The sequence below is a fragment of the Heterocephalus glaber genome, unplaced genomic scaffold (genome assembly GCF_053883595.1).
Source record: "Heterocephalus glaber isolate CG9 unplaced genomic scaffold, H.glaber_assembly_v1.0 deba00001457, whole genome shotgun sequence".
Classification (NCBI taxonomy): domain Eukaryota; kingdom Metazoa; phylum Chordata; class Mammalia; order Rodentia; family Bathyergidae; genus Heterocephalus; species Heterocephalus glaber.
Window position 1 is genome coordinate 21557873 of NW_028258305.1, and position 25073 is coordinate 21582945.

General features: G+C 46.6%; 1 protein-coding gene across 8 annotated transcripts; it reads right to left on the reverse strand.

Moving 5' to 3' along the window:
• Positions 1-1692: 1692 nt before the first annotated feature.
• LOC101705088 (intraflagellar transport protein 172 homolog) lies at positions 1693-25028 on the reverse strand. Of its 8 annotated transcripts, none has more exons than XR_015453129.1 (10): positions 24781-25027; positions 24280-24539; positions 22849-22975; positions 22369-22464; positions 21100-21261; positions 20700-20753; positions 15614-15814; positions 3726-15333; positions 3388-3495; positions 1805-1892 (listed from the first exon to the last, which is right to left on the reverse strand). XR_015453129.1 is itself a non-coding variant. In XM_087216420.1 (9 exons), the coding sequence occupies exons 7-9, from the start codon at positions 3815-3817 to the stop codon at positions 1856-1858; spliced, it is 237 nt and encodes a 78-aa protein (XP_087072546.1). In that variant the 5' UTR covers positions 3818-15814; positions 20700-20753; positions 21100-21261; positions 22369-22464; positions 22849-22975; positions 24280-24539; positions 24653-25028; the 3' UTR covers positions 1693-1855. The 8 variants fall into 8 exon arrangements, 1 of the variants encoding a protein (XP_087072546.1); XR_015453131.1 differs by having other exon boundaries at positions 15614-15726; positions 24653-25027; XR_015453128.1 differs by having other exon boundaries at positions 24653-25027.
• Between the last annotated feature and the right edge of the window lie 45 nt (positions 25029-25073).

The following is a 25073-nucleotide window of genomic DNA, read 5'->3' on the forward strand; positions in this document are numbered from 1 at the left end:
CCAGCCTGGGCGTACATGTCTATAGCATCTTTGGTCCAGTCTCCCTTAATGTAGAGCTCCTCGGCAATCTGGAGTTGAGGAGAGGGAGACACAAAGGGTCAGAGCAACAGAATTACAGCAGCTTGCAGGAGGAACAAACCCCAGCTGGGATGGTGGAGAGCCTGGGAGGAAGAGATGGGTATCGGTGAATAACACCTATACTGTTTATAGCAAAGACCAGCTCAAAGCAGCATAGGGCAATACGACAGAATTTTTAAGGCCCTCGTATTTTTGCATGACAAGGCAATTCTACACGGAAGTTATGATAAGAGTCATCCATGAAGAATCACTGGAGCTGGCACAGGAAGACAGCTAGAGATCACGCTATAATCTGCAGTTGGGGTGTTTGTGTCATGCAGGGATGAAACCAGGGCAGTAGGCCCTTTCCTCCTATTCACCCACAATATGGACAGACCTCGTGTGCAAGAATTACAAAAACAAGGGCCAGGAGTGATCGTGTGTGCCTGTAACCCCAAAACTCAGGGTGCTGAGGTGGGGGATTGCTGTGACTTTGAGGCCAGCCTGGGCTACACAGTGAGTTCAAGGCCAGCCTGAACTACATGGTAAGACTGTCTCCAAAAGAAAGGAAGAAGATATTAAAGCCCAAAGGGGAAGTCTTACCTAAAGACTAACACAAGAAGAGGAAATTAAGGAAGGAGTTAAGCTAACTCTAAACCTTTCCAGAAGTTCTCCCTGAAGCTTACGGAAGTCCAGCGGACTGAGCTCTTTCCTCCTGAGTTTGCCTCCCTCTCCTCATCAGATCCTCTATTCTATCCTGTCTCTCTGTTTCCCTTTTACCTGTTCCAAGAAGATCCTTTCAGCCAGTGTGCAGTTCTTCTCCAGCATGGCCAGACATGCTCGGACCTGAGAGAAGTCTGTTCCTTCTCCACCCTGCAGGGAAAAATGAGGTTCTGGTCTATGTGAGTTGGGATGGGAAGGCCAGAAGGGCAGGGACAGCTCACAGACTGGAAAAGCTGAAAACCATCCAGGGGCTTAGAGGCCTGAGGATTCACAAGCAATGCCAAAATGGTCCAACTTGAGGGTAGAGGAGGGGTGGGGAGTGTAGAAGAAACTAGGAATGCCTGGAAAGCTAGGAATCATGGGGCTGAATACTAAGAAAAAAAGACTTAAAATATGTTATGCTCTCTAATGGATAAAGAAGATGTGGGGTTTTATAGACAATGGAGTCCTACTCTGCCATAAAGAAGGATGAGCTTCAGACATTTATAGCTAAATGGATGGACCTTGAGACCATACTCTCAAGTGAAATAAATCAGACACACACGTTTAAATACCACATTATTTCTCTGGTATGAGAAAATGAAAGTGGAAATGAGGACTAAAATGTATATACTAGATATTGGGAAATGGGAAGAAAATGTTCAAATGGGAATGGGAACAAGGGAGCGGGGAGGGAGAAAGGAAGGAAGGGATAAGAAAAAAAGGGAAAATAGAAGGAAAAATGAAAATAAAGCTTTTGTACATAGGGAGGGGGGAGGCTAGAGGGGAGGGGGGAGGGGAAGAGCAGGGATATATCAGGTAGAGGACCAGATTCCCTGTGATGAGTGTTACCATTATGTATGCCAAAAATGCACCCATACATGTTCTGCTATAAAAAACAGATGTGTTATGTGCATGTACCAACTCCCCATGATGAACGTAAATGCTGTGTACTGCAAACGTACTAACATAGGTATTTTTACTCCTTACAAAATACTAAGAAATATCTTAGCTTGGGGGAGACCGAATGAACCAAAATGATACTTGCATAGTCCCGGGACACCTGATCTGCGATCTCATTGGTCTCATGCAGGAATCAAGCTTTTGCCACATGGCCCAAAGCAGAAAAGCACCTATAGCATGGAGGGAATGATATCAAAAGTATTATTACAAGCCCATCATTAAGTCACTGATTCAGCAAACATACACTGTGCACTGTTAGATGCCAAGTATTGTTCTCGTCACTGGAGGCCCAACAGGGAATAAGGAAGATGCAAGTCTTGCCCTCAGGGGACTTCCATCCCAGTGGAGACAAACTAATAGTAAACAAATTAATAAAGATGACTTGGGAGAACCAAAGTGAGATACAGCAGGGTGACGCTCATCAGTAACGGAGGGATCCATTTGAGTTGGAGTTGGAGAAGGCCTCTTTGAGGCACCAATGTTTGAGCTGAGGCCTGACCATGACAAAGAGCCAGTGGTGATGCGATGAGGCAGGAGTCCTTCCAGGAGGGGCAAGGCTCAAGGCACACAGTAAGAATAAGCCTGGTGTGCTCAAAGGGCCAAGAGGACGCCCCTGTGGTTGGAGACTATGGGCAGGTGGGTAACTGGCATGGGAAGGTGGCAGAGGACACAGGCCACCCCAAGGAGTCTGGGCTTTTACTAAGTATAACAGTAAGCTACTAGAAGGTTCTGAGCATAAACGTGACACAAGCTGTGTTTCTAAAAAATGACCTTATCTGCCATGGTGTGGATGGACTGCAGGAGTACAAGACTGGTACCAAGGCTGGGGATGGAGCTTGGTGGTGGAGCATCTGCCTGGTGTGTGCCAGGCTATGGGTTCCATGCCCAGCACCGTAAAAACACAAGACAAGACTGGAACAGTGGGCCTAATTAAGAGGCTTCACAACAGTGCAGGGAGCAGACGGCATGATCCACGCTAAGGGGGAGACGCTGGGGTGGGACAGGGGTGAGATGTGGGATACGCTAGAAGACTGAGTCCCAGGGACCTGCTGGGAGTCTGTGTGAGCGGCTAGGGAAAAAAGAGCTCAGGGACAGCTCCTCCTCGCCAGACAGCAGCAGCGCCCACTTCCTCAGTGCTGGAAAGTCACATGCTCTTGGCACAGATTCTCTAACTTGTCTTCACTACCGCTACCATTGCCACTCTTCTCTACCATCCTATGAATCAATACCATTATTATCTGCCCTGGATGTGCAAAAGCACGAGGCCCAGCTTTGGAATGGGCTCTAAGCGCTCTAAGGTCATCCAGGTTTGCGATGGGAACTAAGGTCTGAAGTCAAGGTATCTGGAGTCCTAGCTTCGTGCTACTAACTCTACTCTTGCTCCACACCCAGAAGAGACTCGCTGGTGTATGGACTGAGGGCTATGAGGTTATAAACTCTTAAGGGGCACGCACCTAGGTGCAAGAAGGGGAAACAAAAATAATGCGAGACACCATAATCTGGGATGGATCTTTATCTGGGACAAGGACACCAGGGAAGGGCTCTCACACTTGTTGGCAGTTGAAGGGAAGCAGCCCCCAAACACTGGGCAGGAGCAGCCCACAGTGAGCCGGCCTGGGGCAGCCCTGCCAGCTGCCAAGCACCTCAGGTATGCATCTGCCTCACCTCTCAGCAATGTGGAGCTGCCTTGCCTCCAGTGCCAGTTTACTCAAGGTTTTCCACATGGCCTCTGTTTCGGGGGTCATCTCTAGGGTCTCCAAGAAGGCTGTTGCTCTGGAGAGGGAAGAAGGCAAAGCATAGAATGAGGGCAGGAACCAGAACACACAGGTTAATCTGTACTGGGGCAGTGGATGGGAGGGGCTGGGCAATTATTTGCCCACTTTGTTTAGTCTCCTCCCTGCAGCACTAGGCCCTGATTAGATGTGGCCAGTTTTACAGCCATTCCAGCTGCCCTTCTCAGGCCTGGCCTCCCACTGCCTCACCAGTTAACAGCAGCCTCTCACCGGGTGTAGTTGCCGTCATTGATGGCTGGTCCAGACTCAATAAGGCCCTCATCCAGCGTGTAGGCAGCTATGGTCACACCTTCTGTCACCATCACCTGGGTCTTTCCCCTGCCACGCTCCAGACCTATGATGTCATCCTGTAACAGTTCCTTCCCCACCCCGCCCCAATTCCAGGTTAATGTGTCCACCGAGTCAGCTGCAGAACAGACTCACCCTCACTCAGCTGCAGTGCTCACACTCTGAGGCAAGTAGAGCAGCCCATGATTTCCTAACATTTTCATTCTTCTCCAGCAAAGAAGTGCATCGTATCTATGGCAACATCCTATCCTTAAAGTACACTCAGGATGGCACGGGTGGCTGAGGTATGTTGACAAAGTGTGGCATCTACTCCTTCCAGCAGTACCACAAACTGGGTATTTTTTTTTGTACCGGGGATCGAACTCGGGTCCTTGCACTTGTGTAGCAGGTGGTGAAACCACTGAGCTAAATCCCTGGCCCCAAACTGGGTATTCTTAAGGGTTCTTCTGTTAAAAACAACTTGAACCTGAGCTGAGCTCACCTGAAAACACTGCCAGTGTTTCCAACCCATCCTTCTCAGAAAAAGATCGGATAGAAAGAAACTCAGTAAGCTAAAATCTGAGCAGGAAAAATGGCAATGGACAAGTGGGAGAGGTACAGCTGCTCTGAAGGCAAACACAGTACAGAAGAAACCTTAAGCTTTCAGCAGGATGGCGAGGCTGAATCTGAGACTCTCTAATTAAACCTGAGGTCCATTTTTCAGAGAAGAGAATAGAAGCAAGTGGTACAGATCCTTAACACGCCTGGTTCCTGCAGAAGTAAACAAATATCTGTGGTGGAAAACACATCTGTTTTAGGTTTTCAAGATTTCAAAATATTACATTCAAAATAACATGAGCCTGGGTCAGGAATGTAGCTCAATGGTGCCATGCCTGCCTGGCAAGCACAAAGTCCTGAGTTCGATCCCCAGTACTGGAAAAAAAAAAAAAGAACAACAAAAAAAACCACATGCACTCACAGCAACAAAAAACAAAACTTAACAAACCACTTCATGAAAGAGTAAATAGTAACTATAAAAACAGTTTCAGACCTTCAAGAATTTCAGAAATAATAAGTTACAAGTTCGATCCCTGGTACCACAAAAAAAAAAAAAAAAAGAAAAGAAAAGTAAAGAAAAATTTATAATAAGTTATGATTAATGCTTTGGAATTTTAAAAATAATCATTATGTGATATAACATAATCATGTATGAAATACTTAAAGACCTAAAAGATGAAAAAGAAGGGCCAGGAGTGTAGCTCAGTGGTAGAGTCCATGCCTAGCATCCGCAGGGCCCTGGGTTTGAGCCCTAGCACTGCCCCGCATAATGTATCTATAAACACACACAGACAGGCCGGTATGGTGGCATGTGTCTGTGGTCCTAACTACTTGGGAGGAAAAGGTGGGAGGATGACTTGAGCCCAGGAGTTTGAGGCCAGCCGGGGCAGCATAGCAAAATCTCAGAGAGAGAGAGACACACAGACACAAAGAGAGACACACACAGAGAGACAAAAAGTCACAGAGACAGAGACAGACAGACAGAGATTTGTATCTTAGAGACACTGTAATAAAACTTCAAAACATTTAAGAACTGGGTATGGTGTTCCAGCACTCTGGAGGCTGAGGCAGAACAATCTCCATGTGTTCAGGGCCACCCTGGGCTACATAATGAGACTGTCTCAAAAAAAAAAGATTTTTTTAAAGCAACCAAAGAAAAAAGAGAGATCAAAGGATGCTAATAAATTGCTCAGAATAAAAATGAAAGTCAATTCCTGGGATAACATTTACAAAAAGGCTGAGAAAAATTAACTGTCAATCTAGAATTGGGTATTGAGTCCAAAAGCTTAATAAAAATGTTTTCAGATAATTAAAAAGAGAGCTTACCATCTTCCACTGAAGAGACCTTTCTTTCCCTTTGTGGTACTAAGGATTGAACCCAGGGCCTTGTCCATGCTAAGCGAATGCTCCACCACTGAGCTACATGTCTCAGCCCTATTTTGTTTTATTTTTTGATACAAGGTCTTGGCAAGTTGCCCAGGCTGGCCTCAAACTTATGATCCTGCTGTGTCAGCTCCCAAGCAGCTGAGATTATAGGCATGTGCCCCTGGGTCCAGATACAGAGACTTTCAATAAAGAAATTTCTAAGAGTTATTCTTCAAACCAAAGAAAAATAATTCCAGAGGTGAGACTAGCACTGCAGAAAGAAAAGGTGAAAAAAGAAATAGGTAAGTCTAAACGATGTTTGTATAAAATAATAATGTCCAACTTAGGGACTTAAAAAGGTTAGCTCTCTCAGTAGGCTGAGGTAGGATCACTGTGAGTTCAAGGCCAGCCTGGGCTACACAGTGAGGCCCTGTCTCAGAAAAAAACAAGAAAGAAAGAAAGACAGAAAGAAAGACAAAGAAAGAAAGAAAGAAAGAAAGAAAGAGAGAGAGAAAGAAGCACAACAATGGCAAAGGGAGTTGAGCAAAGTTTAAGGTTTGTCTTTGTATCATTTTCAGGGAAGACAAAGTAAAATGCTGATTTTTTTGAAACTTTAAGTACCCGTTAAACTTCCCAAGGTAACCTCCTCAGAAATAGGATGTATAGTATAACCTCTAAATGTGGAAAAGGGTATTTTTGAAAAGTGGAAAAGGGTATTTTTAAAACAAAGTTTAGACCTCAGTCTAAAATGAAGCAAGAAAGGAGAAACAAGAAGAGTATTAAAAACATTTAAAAAAACACCAGGGCTGAGGGAATGGTTCAGTGCACGAGTACTTGCCTAGCATGCATGAAGCCCTGGGCTCAAGTCCTAGCAACACACACACACACACACACACACACACACACACGCCCATCACTAGCCTAATACAGGGCCCACATCTCTTCTCTGCTCTCATAGACTCCTCCCAGATTTTAGAAGATTACTATCAGGATCTGCCTTCTAGCACAGAAAGAATGGCACTTTATGACTTGGTGAAGTCCCAGGGCCACTGCAATGGAGTCCAATCCTCCAGTGATCTAATACAATGTCAGGAATCTGAACAAGGATGGTTGTGGAGACCAGTCTCCCATGGGGAAGGGGTCGAGGCTTCCCTTGCCAACTCCATCACAAAGATTATGGGTGGTGGGCAGAGAAAACCATGCAAACTTCAGTCTCCTTGGGGCTCAAATTCATTAGCTTGAGCCATGTTGGAAGTCCTCTGTTGTCAACGTACCCTGATGGAGAACACGGTGACCCTCTCAGGCGCCTCAATATTGTACCACACACACAAGTTGTTTCTGTTCTTGTTGTGCCCAGATTGTGAAGTCCCAGAGACCACCAGGAGGCCGTTTCCGATGTAAGCACACAAGGGTCGTTTATTCAAGCTTAAGCAGGGACTCTCAACTGTCACCGACACAGCGGATCGAGATTGAGAGCCCTGAGTCCCTAACTAGCAGGGTTTTTATTGAGAATACAACAAGCTTTGGTTATTAGTAGCCAGGTGATTGGTTAATACTCAATACATATGAAGTGTAGGGTTTTGGTTGGCTAGGCTTTGGGGGTCGAAGGGGATTACGTATTGGTTTTTGTGAGGGAGAAAAGGGGCAAAGATTAACGGCTGGTTGTTACATACTGATCGTTAGCAGACCCACTAATGGCCGCATCTATCTTGTGTGGACAGTCAGCTCATTAACTGCTTATCCTACAGATAGTGTGCCTGGAACGCTCTCTCCCCGGGTACACAGGTGGTTGGGTAATAAACTCAGGAATTTCAAGTGGTGAATTCCTAGTTTAAGCACAAATTTGAGAGAACAAAGGAGACGGCTCCAAAATGGAGTCATTTTGGTCCCACATTCCCCCCTTCTCATGATGCTATAGAGGGCCAATCATGGGCCTCTGGGGGTTAATTCTATCAAGTCGGTAGGAATTGGCTGGTATTGGGACCTGAGCACCATTAACTGAACAGCGTTAATTCGTTTTTTGATGAACGAAACTAGTCTATTGAGCATACAAGGTCCAAAGGTCAACAGTAGTAACACGATAAGCAAGGGGCCTAGCAGGGTAGAGATTAGGGTAGTTAGCCAAGGGGAAGAATTAAACCAAGATTCGAACCAGTTTTGAGATAGTTCTCTTTCTCGCTTACGTTTGGCGATGCCCTCCCTAACTTTAGCCATGGACTCTTTGACCACTCCTGAATGATCTACATAGAAGCAACATTCTTTACCTAAGGCAACGCAGAGTCCTCCCTGTAGAAGGGGGTGTCTCGTAATATTGCCCTGCGAATTACATGGTTGCAGCCCGGTGTTCGTGAATCGACCGGGGGGAGGGTACACCCCTTTTTTGTTTCCCCACATTCAGGCCTTCCCCGTGACTCTAGGCTCCAGTGTCCGATATCCCAGCTGCCAGTGGCTAGCCGACAGAGATCAAACTCTAGAGCAGGCCACCAGGTTAATGGTGGGCTCACTTTGGACGAGCTGTTAATAATGTCACCTGTGGCGGTACTGATGATCATCCAGGTTAAATTTAGGGGAGCATGTGGGTTCTGTCCTCCTAAAATCGGTGTCAAAAGTACAGTTACCACAATCATGACCTTCGACGACGCAGCTTGAGTTTGAGGGGATTGTCTTGGTCTTTGGACACCTGCCATGATGGAACGAAGTCTTCTAGGACAGCGTGAGGATCTCGACCTTGAGAGCGGTGGGCGTGGTCAGGACTGTGACGTAGGGTCCTTTTCAACGGGGCTCAAGGTCCCTTTGTCGGTGTCTCTGGACGAAGACCCAGTCTCCTGGTCGATAGCGATGGGGCTCGGGAGGCGGTCCAGTTTGATATAAGGCTTTTAATTTAGGCCAGATATCCTCGTGCACACTTTGGAGGCTTTTTAAAGAAAGTAACAACTTTTGGTCATCAAATTCAACAAGCACATTTGATTGAAGGTTGGGAATAATGGGAGGGGGAATTTCAAACATGATTTTAAAGGGAGTTAATCCCATCTTATAGGGTGAATTGCATACCCTATAGAGGGCGAAGGGAAGGAGAGTCACCCAGTCACCGCCAGTCTCTAAGGTTAATTTAGTTAAGGTCTCTTTTAATGTTCTATTCATCCTCTCTACCTGTCCTGAACTTTGGGGTCTGTATGCACAATGTAATTTCCAATCCGTCCCCAATATCTGTGCTAGGGTTTGACTCACCTTGGAAATAAAGGCGGGTCCATTATCTGATCCTAGCATTACTGGAAAACCATACCTTGGCAGGATGTCTTCTAGCAGTTTCTTAGTCACACTTCACGCTGTTTCATGTTTGGTAGGAAACGCTTCTGTCCATCCTGAAAAAGTGTCTACAAAAACTAACAAGTATTTATAACCATACCTTCCAGGTTTTACCTTGGTGAAGTCCAATTCCCAATAGGCTCCAGGTCGGCTTCCCCTCAGCCTATTTCCTGGGTTGGCCCTATTGTGGGTGGCATTTGTCAATTGACAGGCTTTGCAGGTAGCAACAATATGTTCAATTTTAGAATTAGCATCACGGATCTTAATTTCAGCATGTCTCAGGAGATCTTGCATTTTTCGAGTGCCCATGTGGGTGGTCCGGTGCATCTTGGAGAGAACTTGTTCTCCCAGCGCTTTAGGCAAGATGACTTTACAATCAGAAGATTTCCACCACCCGTTGAGGCACTGAGGCATAGGTAATTGTTTTATCCAATTTAAATCTTCTTCAGTGTACTGGGGTTTTTCTGGTAGGGCTGCACTTCCCGGATCGGGCAGCTGAGTGGCCAGTGTCAGATTAATCTTTAAGGCTATTTGTCGGGCTGTCTGGTCAGCTAAATTATTTCCTCTGGCAATTGGAGTGTCGCCTTTTTGGTGTCCTGGGCAATGGATAATGGCTAATTTTTTAGGTAGCCAGAGGGCTGTTAAGAGGGCAAGGATCTCCTCTTTGTTTTTAATAGTCTTTTCTTCAGCTGTCAGGAGTCTCCTTTCTTTGTAGATGGCCCCATGGACGTGTGCAGTGGCAAAGGCATACCGGCTATCTGTGTATATATTTAACTTTTGGCCCCGTCCTAGAGTCAATGTCTTGGTCAGAGCTATGAGCTCCGCCCGTTGTGCTGAGGTCCCGGTGGGCAATGGTTCTGCCCAAATGACCTCAGTCTCTGTCACCACTGCTGTTCCTGCATACCTGCGGCCATCACGAACAAAGCTGTTCCCATCAGTGTACCAGGTATCATCTGCATCTGGCCATGGTTGGTCGCTCAGATCTGCTCGAATTCCATGTACCTGGGCTAGGATGTCTGTGCAGTCGTGAAGCGGAGCCTCCAAGTTCGGGTCTGGCAACAGTGTGGCTGGGTTTAAAGCAGCCGGGGCCTGAAAGACAACTCGGGTTGGATTTAGGAGTAAGCTCTGGTAGTGGGTCAGGCGAGCATTACTGAGCCATCGATCCGGAGGCTGTTTTAGGACTCCCTCAATAGCGTGAGGGGTGGTCACGCACAGTTCTTGGCCTAATGTCAACTTGTCAGCATCTTTGACCATTAGAGCCACTGCTGCAATCATTCTTAGACACGGGGGCCATCCTGATGCAACTGGATCAAGTCTCTTTGATAGGTACGCCACTGGGCGGCGCCATGGCCCTAGATGCTGGACCAGGACGCCCTTAGCGACTCCTTTGTTTTCATCAATGTAAAGGTGGAATGGCTTAGTAATATCGGGCAAGCCCAAGGCTGGTGCCGTCAGCAAGGCTGTTTTAATTTGATCGAAAGATTTTTGTAGCTTTTCTGTCCATTGAAAAGCCTGATTGTCTTTGGTTGCCTCATAAAGGGGCCTTGCGAGCTCTGCGAACCCCGGTATCCATAGGCGGCAGAAGCCCGCCGATCCCAAGAACTCTCTGACTTTCCGAGGAGAATCTGGTGTGGGTATCTTAAGAACTGTCTCTTTTCTAGCATCCGACAGCCATCTCTGCCCTTCCCTAAGCATGTACCCCAAGTAGCTTACCTCGGGTTTGCAGATCTGGGCCTTTTTGGCGGACGCCCGGTACCCCAGTTCTCCTATGACTATCAAGAGTCTCTTGGTTCCACTTAGGCAGTCTTCCCGCGTTTCAGCTGCTATGAGGAGGTCATCTACATATTGTAACAGAGTTAGTTGGGGGTTCTGGAGGCAAAACTCACCCAGGTCTTCATGTAGGGCCTCGTCGAAGATGGTGGGAGAGTTTTTGAATCCTTGGGGTAATCGGGTCCATGTCAGCTGTCCGTTGAGGCCTTGTTCTGGGTCACTCCATTCAAATGTAAAGATGTGTTGGCTTTTGGGTGCTAGCGGAAGGCTAAAAAAAGCATCTTTGAGATCCAAGACTGTGTACCATCGATGGCTCGGGGGAAGTGAACTCAAAAGGGTGTATGGATTAGGCACTGTGGGGTGGATGTCCATAACCCTCTTGTTCACTTCCCGGAGATCCTGCACTGGCCGATAGTCATTAGAATGAGGTTTTCGAACTGGCAACAAGGGGGTGTTCCAGGCTGATTGACAAGGCCTAAGAATCCCCTGAGCAAGCAACCTCCTGATGTGTGGAGTTATTCCCTTCTGGGCCTCTAGGGCCATAGGATATTGGCGAACTTGTACAGGATCTGCCCCAGGTTTTATTTCTACAAACACTGGTGCTCTGTGTGCAGCTAACCCCATGCCTCCAGTCTCTGCCCATGCTTGTGGGAACATGATGAGCCATTGTTCCATGTCAGGATCAGGAGGGGCCCTCTTCTGATGTAGCAGATATTTATCTTCTAGGTTTATGGTTAGTACCTGAATGGGCCTTCCCTCTTGATTAAGGACTTTTGTGCCCCCGGGTTGGAAATGAATTTGAGCCCCTAATTTAGTCAGTAAGTCTCTTCCCAAGAAGGGGTAGGGGCAGTCTGGTATAATATAAATGAGTGGGTTACTTGGCCCACTCCCAAGTCTACTGTTCTTTGGGTTGTCCATGAATACTTTTTCATGCCTGTAGCTCCTTGAACCCAGGAGGTCTTATCAGAAACATGGCCACATGGTTTAAGTAGGACCGAATGTTGAGCCCCTGTATCCACTAGGAACTCGATAGGTCTCCCCTCCACTTTTAGGGTTACCCTGGGCTCGGGGAGGAGTGCCGAACCCCGTCCCCCCTAATCATTTAATTCATCCATAGCCAGGATAGGGGCCTTGGGGCGTCCTTCCTGTTGTTTCTTTTTGGGACAGTCTCTGGCCCAGTGTCCATACTCTTTGCAATGAGCACATTGATTTTTCCCCAACTGGGGGCGCTCTCTGCGTCTCTCTTTGTTTTCTCCTTCCACCGCAATCTTTCTTAGTCTACGTTCACGTTCCTTCTGTTCTCCCGCAGTGGCAGCCAGAAGGATCCGAGCTAAGTTTCGGGTCTGGCGGTCATCAGCTTTTTCTCGTTTCTCCTCTGCGGTTTCTCTATTGTTATACACTTTCTCTGCCACTGCCACTAAGTCCTGAATACTCTTCTCTCCTAACCTATCTACTTTCTGTAACTTTCTCTTAATGTCTGGCGCCACCTGGTTGACAAAATGTATTATTACAGCTGCCTTTGTCTCAATTGCTTCTGGGTCCATAGGAGTGTACCTACGAAAAGCTTCCTGAATTCTTTCTAGGAAAGCAGCAGGGCTTTCATCTAACTTTTGTTGTACATCCCCTACCTTAGCCAAATTTGTAGGCTTCCTCGCTGCTGCTTTCAGACCTTTTAATAGAGCCTGGCGATAGACCCGAAGCCTCTCCTTACCTTCCGCCGTGTTGAAGTCCCAGTTGGGTCGGGACAGAGGAAAAGAAGTGTTGATAGTGTCAGCATTGGTGGTGGGTTGACCATTGTCACCAGGAACCAATTTCCTGGCCTCATTCTGGATCCTCTCTCGTTCCTCAGTGGTGAACAGGACCTGCAGAAGCTATTGACAGTCATCCCAAGTGGGCTGATGGGTAAACAAAACAGTTTCTAACAGGTTAATCAAATCTCTAGGGTTATCAGAGAAATTGGCATGTTGTCGGCGCCAATTATAAAGATCACTTGTAGCAAAGGGCCAGTAATGGTGAGGCTGGTTCCCATGCTCATCAGGGGGCCCTATCGCTCGCAGCGGACAAACAGTAGAGTCTGCTGGTCCTGCCGGCGAGGCGGCGCGCCGGTGACGAGTATTTTGGGCGGGACCATTACGGTTGCCAGCACCCGGGGCGGGCTCTTCCTCCCTAGCCCCGGCTGGGACTGGGTCATTTCTTTCAGCCTGCTGTTGCGGAAGAGAGGGGAGAGAGTAAGGGGGAGGGAAAATAAGATCTTCTTCGGTCCCTCCCTGGAGGACAGGGTAGAGTGGCGCGGTCGGCTTGGTTTCGGTCTGCTTCTCGTCATCGCGCCCTCTAGGAGTCTTCTTACTGGCTGTCAGGATTAACTCTGGCTGCTGTTGCTGTGAAGGCAAAAAAGGCTTAACCCACGGGGGTGGGCTAGAGATCAGAAATTCCCAAATGGCAATGTAGGGTACCTGGTCGGGATGAAGGATGGCTTTACGAACTCTGCATATAATTTGCAAATCAAAAGTTCCCTCGGGGGGCCATCCTACCCCAAGGGTGGGCCGCTCCGAGCTACAGAGGGTGATGAACTTAGCCTTTTTAATTTTTAAACTTAGGTTACGAGCGCTCTCCCTAACTTCCTTGAAATGATCTTTCATGAGGGAAAGAGGGGTAGTCACAGTCTGTCCCATCGTCTCAGTCCAAGTCAGTACAACACACAGACAAACACAACAGAAAAACACGCGAGACAAAATCGTCCTCCGCCTGATCGGAGGCAATGCAAATGGGACGACGGCCTCCTGCCGTGCCGCGGGAGCGACCCGCACCGTCCCTCCAGGAGTCTCACTGACTCATACTCTTGGGGCACTCCGTCCCCACCAGCGGAATCCGGAACGTCTTCCAGGATCCCGGGTCGGCGGCCCTTGCAGCGCGTCCGCCTAGACCGTCTGCCGACCTTCCCAGAAAATAGGCCCAGACTTTACAAACACAAAAAACACTCACCAGCCGGCATTGACCCTCCGGTACGGGAGTCCTGAAGGTCTTGGGATCCCGGACGAGCCCCCAAATGTTGTGCCCAGATTGTGAAGTCCCAGAGACCACCAGGAGGCCGTTTCCGATGTAAGCACACAAGGGTCGTTTATTCAAGCTTAAGCAGGGACTCTCAACTGTCACCGACACAGCGGATCGAGATTGAGAGCCCTGAGTCCCTAACTAGCAGGGTTTTTATTGAGAATACAACAAGCTTTGGTTATTAGTAGCCAGGTGATTGGTTAATACTCAATACATATGAAGTGTAGGGTTTTGGTTGGCTAGGCTTTGGGGGTCGAAGGGGATTACGTATTGGTTTTTGTGAGGGAGAAAAGGGGCAAAGATTAACGGCCGGTTGTTACATACTGATCGTTAGCAGACCCACTAATGGCCGCATCTATCTTGTGTGGACAGTCAGCTCATTAACTGCTTATCCTACAGATAGTGTGCCTGGAACGCTCTCTCCCCGGGTACACAGGTGGTTGGGTAATAAACTCAGGAATTTCAAGTGGTGAATTCCTAGTTTAAGCACAAATTTGAGAGAACAAAGGAGACGGCTCCAAAATGGAGTCATTTTGGTCCCACATTCTGAGCTACCAGGACATCACTTCCAGGAACCCACTGCATGTAGGAGCAGAAGTTGAGGATCATTGTCTTAGAGCAGCTTTCGGATATCATACAGATGCAACTGAAAAAGGAGGAGGCACACAGTACAATTAGACGAGGGTGAGAGAGTGTCTTCTCATTTGATCATTTCTCCAATGGTAAAAAGACCCACTAGCCAGTACCTGGTGAATTTCGAAGCTTACTGACCCAAAGCCCTTGAAGTTTATGCAGAGTTGATAGAGCCTAACTCTGGTCAAATAAGAGATGACCAAAACAACAAAGACTCGTGTCAGCCTGTCATTGTTAGAATGACTCTAGGCCAGATTTACCAGCTTGGATTATAAAATTGAGGCCAACACACAAATTAGACGATGTGGAAATTTGTGGCATGGCTTTCACTGACATGAACAATCATCAGATTGTCTCTCTGATCCCAAGGCTGAACTTTTTGGTGAAAGCATACTGAGATGATAATCGAGAAGGGGTGTAGGGAACAGGGGAAGGAGATGTTACCAGAACCTCTTCAGTAAGTCCTAGTCTCCTGTGAGCCACAGCAGTACAAGGTGAATTACAGGAAAGGTAGAAAAATGAGACTGAGAAGAAGCTGAGCTTTGGGGCTGATCAGTGCTGTTCTGGATGGCAAAGACAAAGACCCCTAGCTTGCAGCAGCTTTTATTCAGTACTGAGGAGAAACAAATGTAACAAATGAATATGTAGATTTCAGTACTTCACTTTGGGATAAACAAGGTGTAACAAAAGAGGGGGGGGGCGGCGGTGGCAATCCAAGAACAATGAGGAACTGTGCAGAAGAAGATTTGGTTCCTCCCAGGGTGTCTCCCGCAGGTGTGGTCTTGCCCTGGAGCATCACAGGATCACTAAGGTCTCAGTTGTGACCCAAGGCCAAAATGGAATTAGGTCTCAGTATGCCAGAGCTGGCCTGTAGGCAGAAAGAACTAGGCCTAAACAAATGATTTTTCCCTAGAATTATGTAGCATTGCTCCCAACAAAGGGGTAAGGGGGAAACTCCTCACGCCAACTCCTATGACTTCAGGTAACTAGGGCACACATGCCACAGCAGGCTGTTTGTATCATCGAAAGCTCTAAAAGTTTCACCATCACTGGCCTATACAATGAAATTATACTCTGTAGAGCCCCCTACAAGCTTGTGTCACACCCTCTGTGGGCCAGCCAAGGCCTAAGACCCTAGTAATCCTCACACGAAGTTTCCGGTTCCTGAAGAGGAGTTTGTGCCCAGTCTCATTAAGGTCCAGCCAATCCAGACGGCTCTCATGACTTATGGTACCAATGTTGTAGCCACCAATCAGATCCACTGTCAAGAAAAGGAGACAGGGCTGGGGATTTAGCTCAGTGGTTCTGCCGCAATGCAATCACAAGGTCCTGAGTTCGATCCCCGGTACCTAAATAAATAAATAAAGTTAAAAAAAAAAAAAAAAAAAAGAAAAGGAGACAGGGTTAAGACAAGAGATTCCACCTTCATATAAAGGCCTCAAGTAGTCTGTAAAAGTGATCATACAATCATACATTGTACTCTAAGAACATTGCACGAGTCCAGAGTGCATCACTAGGAAATGCATATGACCAACACAGCACAACTTTTCCGGGATGCTTAAGAAAATGGGTCTTATCCAGAATTGTAGATGGTTTTGTTTAACTTTGGCCAGATCCATCAGGGAACGTGACTCTCTAAGACTGTTGCATCTGCCTCAAAGATCAGAGCTACGATGCAAGTAGCTCCTACTGAGCACATCAGGGAGGAGGTTGCTGCAGCACACTGGTGAGAGAAGATGATGAACGAGATGATCTTGATCACATCTGTTCTAAGGAGTTAGCTGTACATTTGGGTGCCTATGGCAAAAGAACAGCTGAAGGGTGTCAAGTAGGGAGAGCCTGACAAAATAGCAGAAGCCTCTAACTGAAGTTACTCTGGTCAGTGCACAGGATAAACATTTGAGTTTTATCTGAATCTTGTAGACAATGTAAGAAATGACTTGGGTGTGGTGGTGCACACCTGTAATCCCAGCACTCTGGGAGGCCGAGGCAGGAGAATCCAAGTGGAAGACCAACCTGAGGCAACCAAGACCCTGTCTCAAAATAAAAAATAAAAATAGCCGGAGATTTAGCTTAGTGCTTCTGCTGCCTGCCTTGCAAGCGCAAGGACCCGAGTTCGATCCCCTGTTCCAAAATAAATAAATAAAAATAAAATAAAATAAATTAATTAATTTAAAAAGGGCTGCAGATGCAGTTTAGTGCAAAGGCCCTGGGTTCAAAGCCCAGTACCTCAAAACAAAACAAAAAAGAAAAAGAAAAATGACCACATTGAAAGCAGGCCACTCACAGTTGAGTGGGATGCTTTCAGGGAGTCTTCTGATCAAGCTCATTCACAAGTCTTTTTTGTTTATTTGTCTTTGTTTTGAGACAAGGTTTTGCCTTGTAGTTCAGCCTGGCGTCAAACTCACAGCAATCCCCTGTGTCAGTCTCCCAAGTGCTAGGATTACAGGTGTGTTTCACCATGTCTGGAGATTCGGAACTCTTATTGACACATGTTATTCAGGAGTAAGGTGCCTACTTTTGTTATACAAAAAGATCAAATGACAGCTAATGCCTAGTTTGCCAAGATACATTTAAAAAGGAATTTTCTTTTAATTAAAAATAAAAATGATCAAGCTTTTTTAATGCCCCAATTATAAGTAGAATCATAGAATGCTAGAGCTACAAGATCCTTACCACTGTGAACCCTGAAATTATATAAAAATTATATGCATATTTATATCTTCCTGGGATAAGGTTTGTGATTTTTCACGATATCCTCAGAGGGGTTGGTGACCCATAAAGGTTGACAGAAGACCTCTCACCATTTTATATATATTGAAAGAGAAGGTGAGGTGGCACACACCTGTTATCCCAGCACTCTAGGAGGCTGAGGCATAAGGACTGCAAGTTCAAGCTCAGCCTGGATGAGACTTTGTCTCAAAATAAAATATGAGGGCCGGGGATTTAGCTCAGTGGTTCCACTGCCTGCCCCGAAAGCGCAAGGACCCGAGCTCAATCCCCGGTACCAAAGATAAATAAATAAATAAATAAAATAAAATAAAATTAAATTAAATTAAATAAAATATGAAAAGGGGTGGGGATGTAGCTCAGTGTGAAGGCTCTGGCTTTAATCCGTAGTACCACAAAAAAGGGAAGAGAGAGAGAGAGAGAGAGAGAGAGAGAGAGAGAGAGAGAGAGAGATCTACAGAGTGAATGGAATTGTTCAAGTCTCCTAGCTCATTATTGCCACTAGAATCTCAGGCCTCAATCTATTACCATTCTCATTATAGCCACTTACATATCTGAGCTCAGCACCCTGTTGTGAAATATAGTATTCACAAAATGTAAAATTATCCTAAGAAGGGCCAGAGATTTAGCTCAGTGACACCGCACCTGCCTTGCTGGTGCAAGGCCCTGAGTTTGATCCCTGGTACCAAAAAAAAAAAACCACCAAAAAATATATATACACACATACACACACACACACACATATATCCCAAGAATAGGCCCACATGTATTTGGATACTTGATTTATATCAGAGATGGCACTGCAAATTGGTGAGTGAAGAATGGGATTTCAATAAATAGTTGAACAGATGGAAAAATAAAATTAAATCCCTATCTACATTATACATAAAAATAAATTCCACGTGGAAAACAAAGTTTTTTGTTGTTGTTGTGGCTTTGGGTTTTTTGTTTGTTTTTTTTTGTTGTTTTTGGGTACCAGGGATTGAAGTCGGGACCTTGCGCTTGCAAGGCAGGAGGCAGAACCACTGAGCTAAATCCCTGGCCCCGGAAAACAAAGTTAAAAATGTTAAAATAAGGAAAGAATAGGGAAGGATTTCTTAAGTAAGACCTCTGAAAATCATGAAGAATTTTTTTTAAAGTGATAAAATGGACTACATTCAGGCCTTGGATTTAGCTCAGTGGTGCTGCTGCTGCCTTGTAAGCATAAAGTCCTGAGTTCAATCCTGGTACAAAAAAAAGGACTACATTGAAAGTGTCTGAATGCTAAAAGATGCCCAAAGGAGGAGAAAAAAGAGACAGAGAGAGAGAAAACAAGACAGGCTGAGGCAAAATATCTGCAATGCACCTGACCACCAAAGGCTATATATGCAGATACAAAGAACCTCAAATCATTATGGGGACAACCTGACTTTAAAAATGGGTAAGGGATAAGGAACTGGCAATTCACAGAAGAGGAAATCCAAGTGGTCAATAAATAAATAAAATTAATGAAGTAACATTTCACATCTGTCAGTGAGCCAAAGTGTGAGGTCAGGTAACTTCAGTACTGGAGATGGTGTTGAGCAATGGGAAACCTAACTGCGAGGGGTCGGGTGTGAATTGGTGTAACCTCTTCAGAGGGCAATTTGGAAATATTTATCGAAGTTGAAAATATATCTTTACTATGATTTAACGATTCCAGCCTGGGTACTGACTTCAGAGAAATGAATCACTATAATAGCAAAAACTAAACAATTTAAATGTCCATCAATAAGAGAAGAGATAAAAGATCCAATGTAAATATAACACAATGTTAGGTTCTGGCAGACCGAAGTATGAGTAAGTAAGCAATAAGAGCATTGCTGTTAATAGCTAGCATTTATAAGTGCTTACTTTGTACCAGGCACTGGTCTAGGTGCTTGTCATATGACACAGGTACTGTTTTTGCCCCCATTATGTGGATGAGGAAATGGAGGAACAGAAGCATTAGGGAACTCTGGTAAGATCACGCAGGTTACAAGTAAAGGAGGAGGATGGTTTAATTTCCAGCCCCATTCTTTTTTTTTTTCTCTTTATTGAGGAAAAGTTTATTTCAGCTCACACACAGCCCCAGTCTTGACAGGTACACTATATATTGTTTGGTATGATTTTTTAGGGATCTATGCTATTCTGTTTTTTTCTATGCTTGAAATTTTTTTATGATAAAAATTAATATGTCAGCCAGGCATGATGGTGCACACCTGTAATCCTAGCACTCAGGAAGATCACCATGAGAAACTACATAGTGGGTCCCTGTCTCAAAAAACAAAACAGGGGGCTGGGGATTTAGCTCAGTGCCATTGCACCTGCCTCACACGCGCAAGGTCCTGAGTTTGATCCCTGGTACCAAACAAACAAACAAACAACAAAGCAAAGCAAAGCAAAGCAAAACACAAAAGCTTATGGTTCTATAAAGTCTAAGTAGAAAACTTCGTAAATTTGCTCATAATTCTTTACCACTATTCACCATTTGCCAGCACTAAGATACGTGCTTAGAGAACATGGTAAGTATATGGACAGGCCTCTCTAATATACACCTATGTATCTATATCACACATTAACATTTAGACACACATGTATGGACTGAGACATTTTATACATCCCCTGTAAGAATGGGGTTATAGGGCCGGAGATTTAGCTCAGTGGTTTCATCGGCTACTGTACAAGCGTAAGGATCCGAGTTTGATCCCCAGTACCAAAAAAAAAAAAAAAAAAAAAAAAAGAATGGGGTTGTACATCTACCTGGTGCCTCTCCAGTTCCTGGATTCCCCACTGAACACAAACTTATACTATGGAAATGCAATACAAGCATCTGTTTTGTTATGTCTTTTTTTTCTTGTATGGTACTGGGGATCAAACTGGAGTCCTTGTGCTTGCTAGGCAGGCGGCGAAACCACTGAGCTAAATCCCTGGCCTTATTTTGTTATTAAAACTCTGAGAGAATCTTACCTACAGCAATCGTCTAAATATCAACAAGATAAACCAATTTCTTATTATCTTCCATTCCTTGCTGATGGCGCTCATTAATACGGATGCTGAAACATGAAGGGTAAGGTAAAGCACATGGGGCTAGCCTGGGATTTCACTGAGGGCTCTGAAGTGCCACATGGGATGAAGTTTTTAGATTAACTGAAGGACACAGAATTTGGAGGTCAAAAGGAACTGTTTTGAGTTCCAAGATTTCATTCAGAGAACCTTGTGAGGTTACCTGAGGAGGTGAGGGTTCATGAATTCAGTACGCACGGAGCCCAAGGTGTCATTGCTCCCATATTCCACCAGGGTCAGCTCTCCGGCATTGAAGGTCATACAGGAGGCATGAAGAAAAACGGTACAGGGAGGTGGGCTGCCATTCAAGATGACGCCTACTTTTCTCCTGGCTATTTCTCCCCTTTATCTGCCCCTCCTTATCTTTTGCAACTTGCCCTCCTGACACACAAGCTTCTGGGGGCTAATCAAGATGGTGATGGTGAGGTAAGCTCTACTCACATTCTCATTTTTAAAGAAATACTTTTCATTGCCGCCAGACCCCTGCCAGGCTACCTGTAAAAGGAAGAGAAGGAAACAATGTGGATAATTACCCAAGACAAAGCTGAAAGAATTATAGGTAGGAGGCAGACAGATCAAGTTTAGGGGGGTTTTGGCATCGTACAGGAGGCACTGTGTCAGATTTTGGCCTTGGTCCCTATGTTTCCGAGATGGCACAGAAATAGTCCAACTACGGTGAAGGTGAATCACCCTGCAGGATTCTAAACTTCTCATTCCTGGAAACCAGGACCCAGACATGAGAAAGTCAGAGCTTCCTGTGGGTATCTTACCCAAGACCCTTCGTCCCTGGAAGCAGCAAGCCAAAGGGGCCCTTCCCCACCCCTCTGTCCCTGGCTCCTACCTCACTAAGGCGATTTGTGTTCAGGTCTCCCAGCAGCAGCATATCTGCTATGTGCACCACCAAATAATGCTCCTTTCCCAGGATTTTCACCTCTTCCACCTCATAGCCATGGTGAGACTTGAGCACCACGTGGGTCCCTGATGCCAGGTTCTTCACAATCACCTTCGTAAGGGACAAGTCTGAGACTGAGGCCCCCAGGCAAAAGAAGAGTATGCATGCTGTGCCTCTGCCCACTTCCACAGCGCTCAGCACAGCACCTTGTTTCTGCTCCGCGGCGGGGACACTTTACACTGACACAGGGCTTTACTCCATGTGAAAGATTTTCATGTGTTATGTATTTGCTTATGTGTTACATGCATTCATGTATTTGCTGCTCAGAATACATGTGATTCTAGAACAGTGATGGCCACCCTTTTTAGGGACGCGTGCCCAAACCGCAACCAAAACCCATGTATTTATTGCCAAGTGCCAACACTGCAAGTAAACCCGAAAACAGAAGTTTTACTTTAGAAAAAAACAACTCTACATTAAAATCTTTTGCCCTAAAAAGAAAAAAACCACATTGTGTGCCCTAGGTTCAACACCATTGTTCCACAAGTTCAATGGGGTGAAACCAATAACTCTATGTTCCTCTGGCTCTTTGTACAAAACTTTGCACCAGTTATGATGGAGTCTGGTGCTATTTTTAACATGCTGTGTCCTTTGCTAGGATGATTTTATTGATTGGGGACAATGTCTTACAGATAATTAGCTTTGTATTCATGATGCCTAACAGTGCTTACACATAGTAGAGAAAGAAAAATGTTTCTAAAAAGAATAAAATGAGGGGGGCAAATAGAGGAACCAAGCAATAAAGAAAAAAGGATAGAGGTAAAGAAAAAACATGGGCTCAAGAACTGAGAAATTAGCTTGCAACATCATGCACACTGAGTTCTGAGGTCCGAAAAGAACAGAGTTCATGTGAGATCGACAATCAACTTGATGGTGGATGATGCGTGGTGAAGTTTTAAACTAGGGAGACATAAGCAGGAATCTCCGTAGCCCTTAAGCCTAGTGCTGAGACTTCTTCTGAGGGGCTGGAAGGACAACAGCAGGAAAGCTACCAGGGTGTTTCCCCGACACAACACATTCTGTTCCTCAGAACAGCTACTGGAGAGCGAGAGCGATGAAGGTTAAATTCAACACCGTGGCTGCAGCCAGTAGGTGGGAAAGTGCTACAAGGACGAACGGACTGCAAGGTCTCAGTGCAACAGGCTGGGGGTGGCTCACCTGCCTGGGTCCCACACAGGTCAGCTCAAACTTATTCCTGTAAATGCTCCTTCGGAGGCAGCAGTCAGACTGTTCCACTGCACCACAGAGTGTGCCCTGGAAGGAAAAATGACAGCATAAAAGGGAACATATACTGTACTCTGGCATGAAGAGAGTTATCTAGTGACATCTTCAAATTCTAGGCTCTAGAATTTAAAGAAGAGCGGGCATTTCTGAAAGAACTGAAAGGAAAGAGGTGGCAGTCACAGGACTCCAGGGCATCACATGTGGATGGGAGAATGAGGGAGAAGTCAGCCCTGCCTGTACAGCTGTCTCGTGTGTGGCCTCCAACTGAGTATAAATTTCCATTTAACACTCACTCCATTGTCAATTTGGAATCAAAAGGAAAGGCAGGATTCCCTATTGCCAGGTGGGTGTGTTTTCAGAGAGGCAGGATTTCCCCTAAGCCACCAGTGGCGAAAGGGACTGCGAGTGACGTACTGTGCAGAGTCCTGAGGCATCCCGCCCGCTTTCAGGCCAAGGCAGTGACGGTGTGTAAGTTGGCAATCTCCTTGGGCTTCGCCTCTACCCAGATGCTTCTTCGAGGACTCCAGTTGATCACCGCAGTCTGAAATAAGGTAGAGGTTTTTAGAAGAGATAGAGGCTCAGCAAAAGCATGAAAATAAGCTTCTGACAGAAATTAGATTGGCTATATCAGAGAAGAAAGGGAATACAAGAAAGTGAATAAGCTGGGCAGTTTAGCAGAGAGAACAAAAGGGGCAAAGGAAGCTGGAAAATAAAGGCAAAATTAAATGAAATAAGTAACAGGAGTGGAGAAAACAAAAGATCAGGGCAAGTGAGACAAACCAACTGTCATAGTAGAGAAATATGGGAAAAGAAAAGAGAAATGGTAGGAGTTAGAGAAGAAAGAAACATGAAACATAAGAGTGCAGGGGACAGAAAGACAGGACTGACAAAGTTGGGGTAAAGCATCCTTCAAAGAACTGATGGGACTCAGGAGGCTGAGGCAGGGGAATTGCTGTGAGTTTGAGGCCAACCTGGGTTACCTAGTGAGTTCAAGGCCAGCCTGAATTACAGAGCAAGAATGTCTCAAAAACAAAACAAAACAAAACCCAAAAAACTGATGGGACTCAGACCCTCACTGTTTACCTGCTTTCCATTCATTCATTCACTCAAACACTGACTACATACTATGCACTAGATGCTAATCTAGGCACCAGGGATAAAAAGAGAAATAATAAGCCCTGTTCTCAAGGACTCTTTAATATAGCCAGATATGTACAAGCAAGGCATGATAATGTATTGTGATAAACTCCAAGCCAGTGATCTGAAAGAGGCAATGGGAACACACAGACAATGGTGATGAATTCTGCCTTGGAATCCTTGGAGAAGTACAGAGACAAAACGGCTAGCACGATGCATTTACAACTGCTGGCCCCTGCCAATGGATGGTGGGAGTAGGAAGAAGAAAAGGCATGAATTACAATCTGAGAATCCCTGAAACATACACTTCATTTTGTCCAGGCTTCTATTCCTGCTGAGAGTAATTTGGTCAGGCAGAGAGTTTACAGGGAAAGGGTACCCACTGTCATAACTTCTCAGGACAACAGACTGGCCCCCAGGACTCGCTGCAGCCTTGGTGAACTCCCGCTCCTGCGGGTCCTGGCTGTAATCAAAAGTCTGCAGCATGTGCCCTTCCTTTCCACAGGCCACAGTCTTCCGGTCACAGCCAGCAGCCACAATGCTACTGGTTGCCCAAGCCAAGGCATAGGGTGGGCATGGGTGGTTAACCAGCTTCCCTTCAGACAGAAGGAAAGGGTTTCAGTCATACTTTTAGGGCTCCAACCCAGAAATTCCTCATCCAGACACCAAGGACACAGGTTGGGAAGCAGAAGGGTGGATGCTTCATACTTGCTGGGAAACGGAGTAGCCAATGAAGATGCTGCCTTCTGGGACGTCCAAGGACACAGTGGCCGAGTTGGCTTGGGGGTGAGTGACCTCACATTCCTCTCACTCACTGCTCACAGGAAGCCCAGGTCACAGCTGACCAGCAGCTCATATCTGGGGCTCAGATATGAGGAGAGATGACGAGAGGGGCATCAGGGAAGCCATGGTCCCACCGAGTCCGCTGGGGGGCACTGGGGCATGCGCTTCACATCCAGGCGGAGCTCCTGGAGGGGGCGAGTATGGGGGTCAGGGGCTGCCTCGCTGGGCAGCAGCTCTCCCGGGCTCCCCGCGGCCCAGGGCAGCCCCGTTTCCCCCCGCCGGCCCCAACCCTCAGAACCTGGCGCCCCCAGTGCGAGCTCCCCAGGCGCACATCCACCTCCACCGGCCTTCGGGCAGGTCAGGCCTGGGGGGCTGCTCGGAGCCCAGAGGGCGGCCCATCGCCCCGCTCAGAGGCGCCGTCCCTACCCCATCCCGGAGCGGGCGGGAGAGGCGGGAGGCGCGGCCAGAGGCGCGGGCCGGGGGCAGAGCTGGGTGCGTGCGGGCCGCGGGTCTGCGGGGCCCCCGAGCGCAGGCGTCCGGGCCCTGGCCGCTGGCCTCGGTCCCCAGTGCGGAGGGCAGTGCGGCTGCCTGGTCGGCCCCGCAGCGGGACGTAACCGTCCCGGCGCGGGATGATGCAGCCTTCCGCAGAGCCGGCTCCGCGCGCTCCGCCCCTCGCGCAGGGGTTCTCGCCGCCGTTAACCCCGCCCCACACCCGGCTC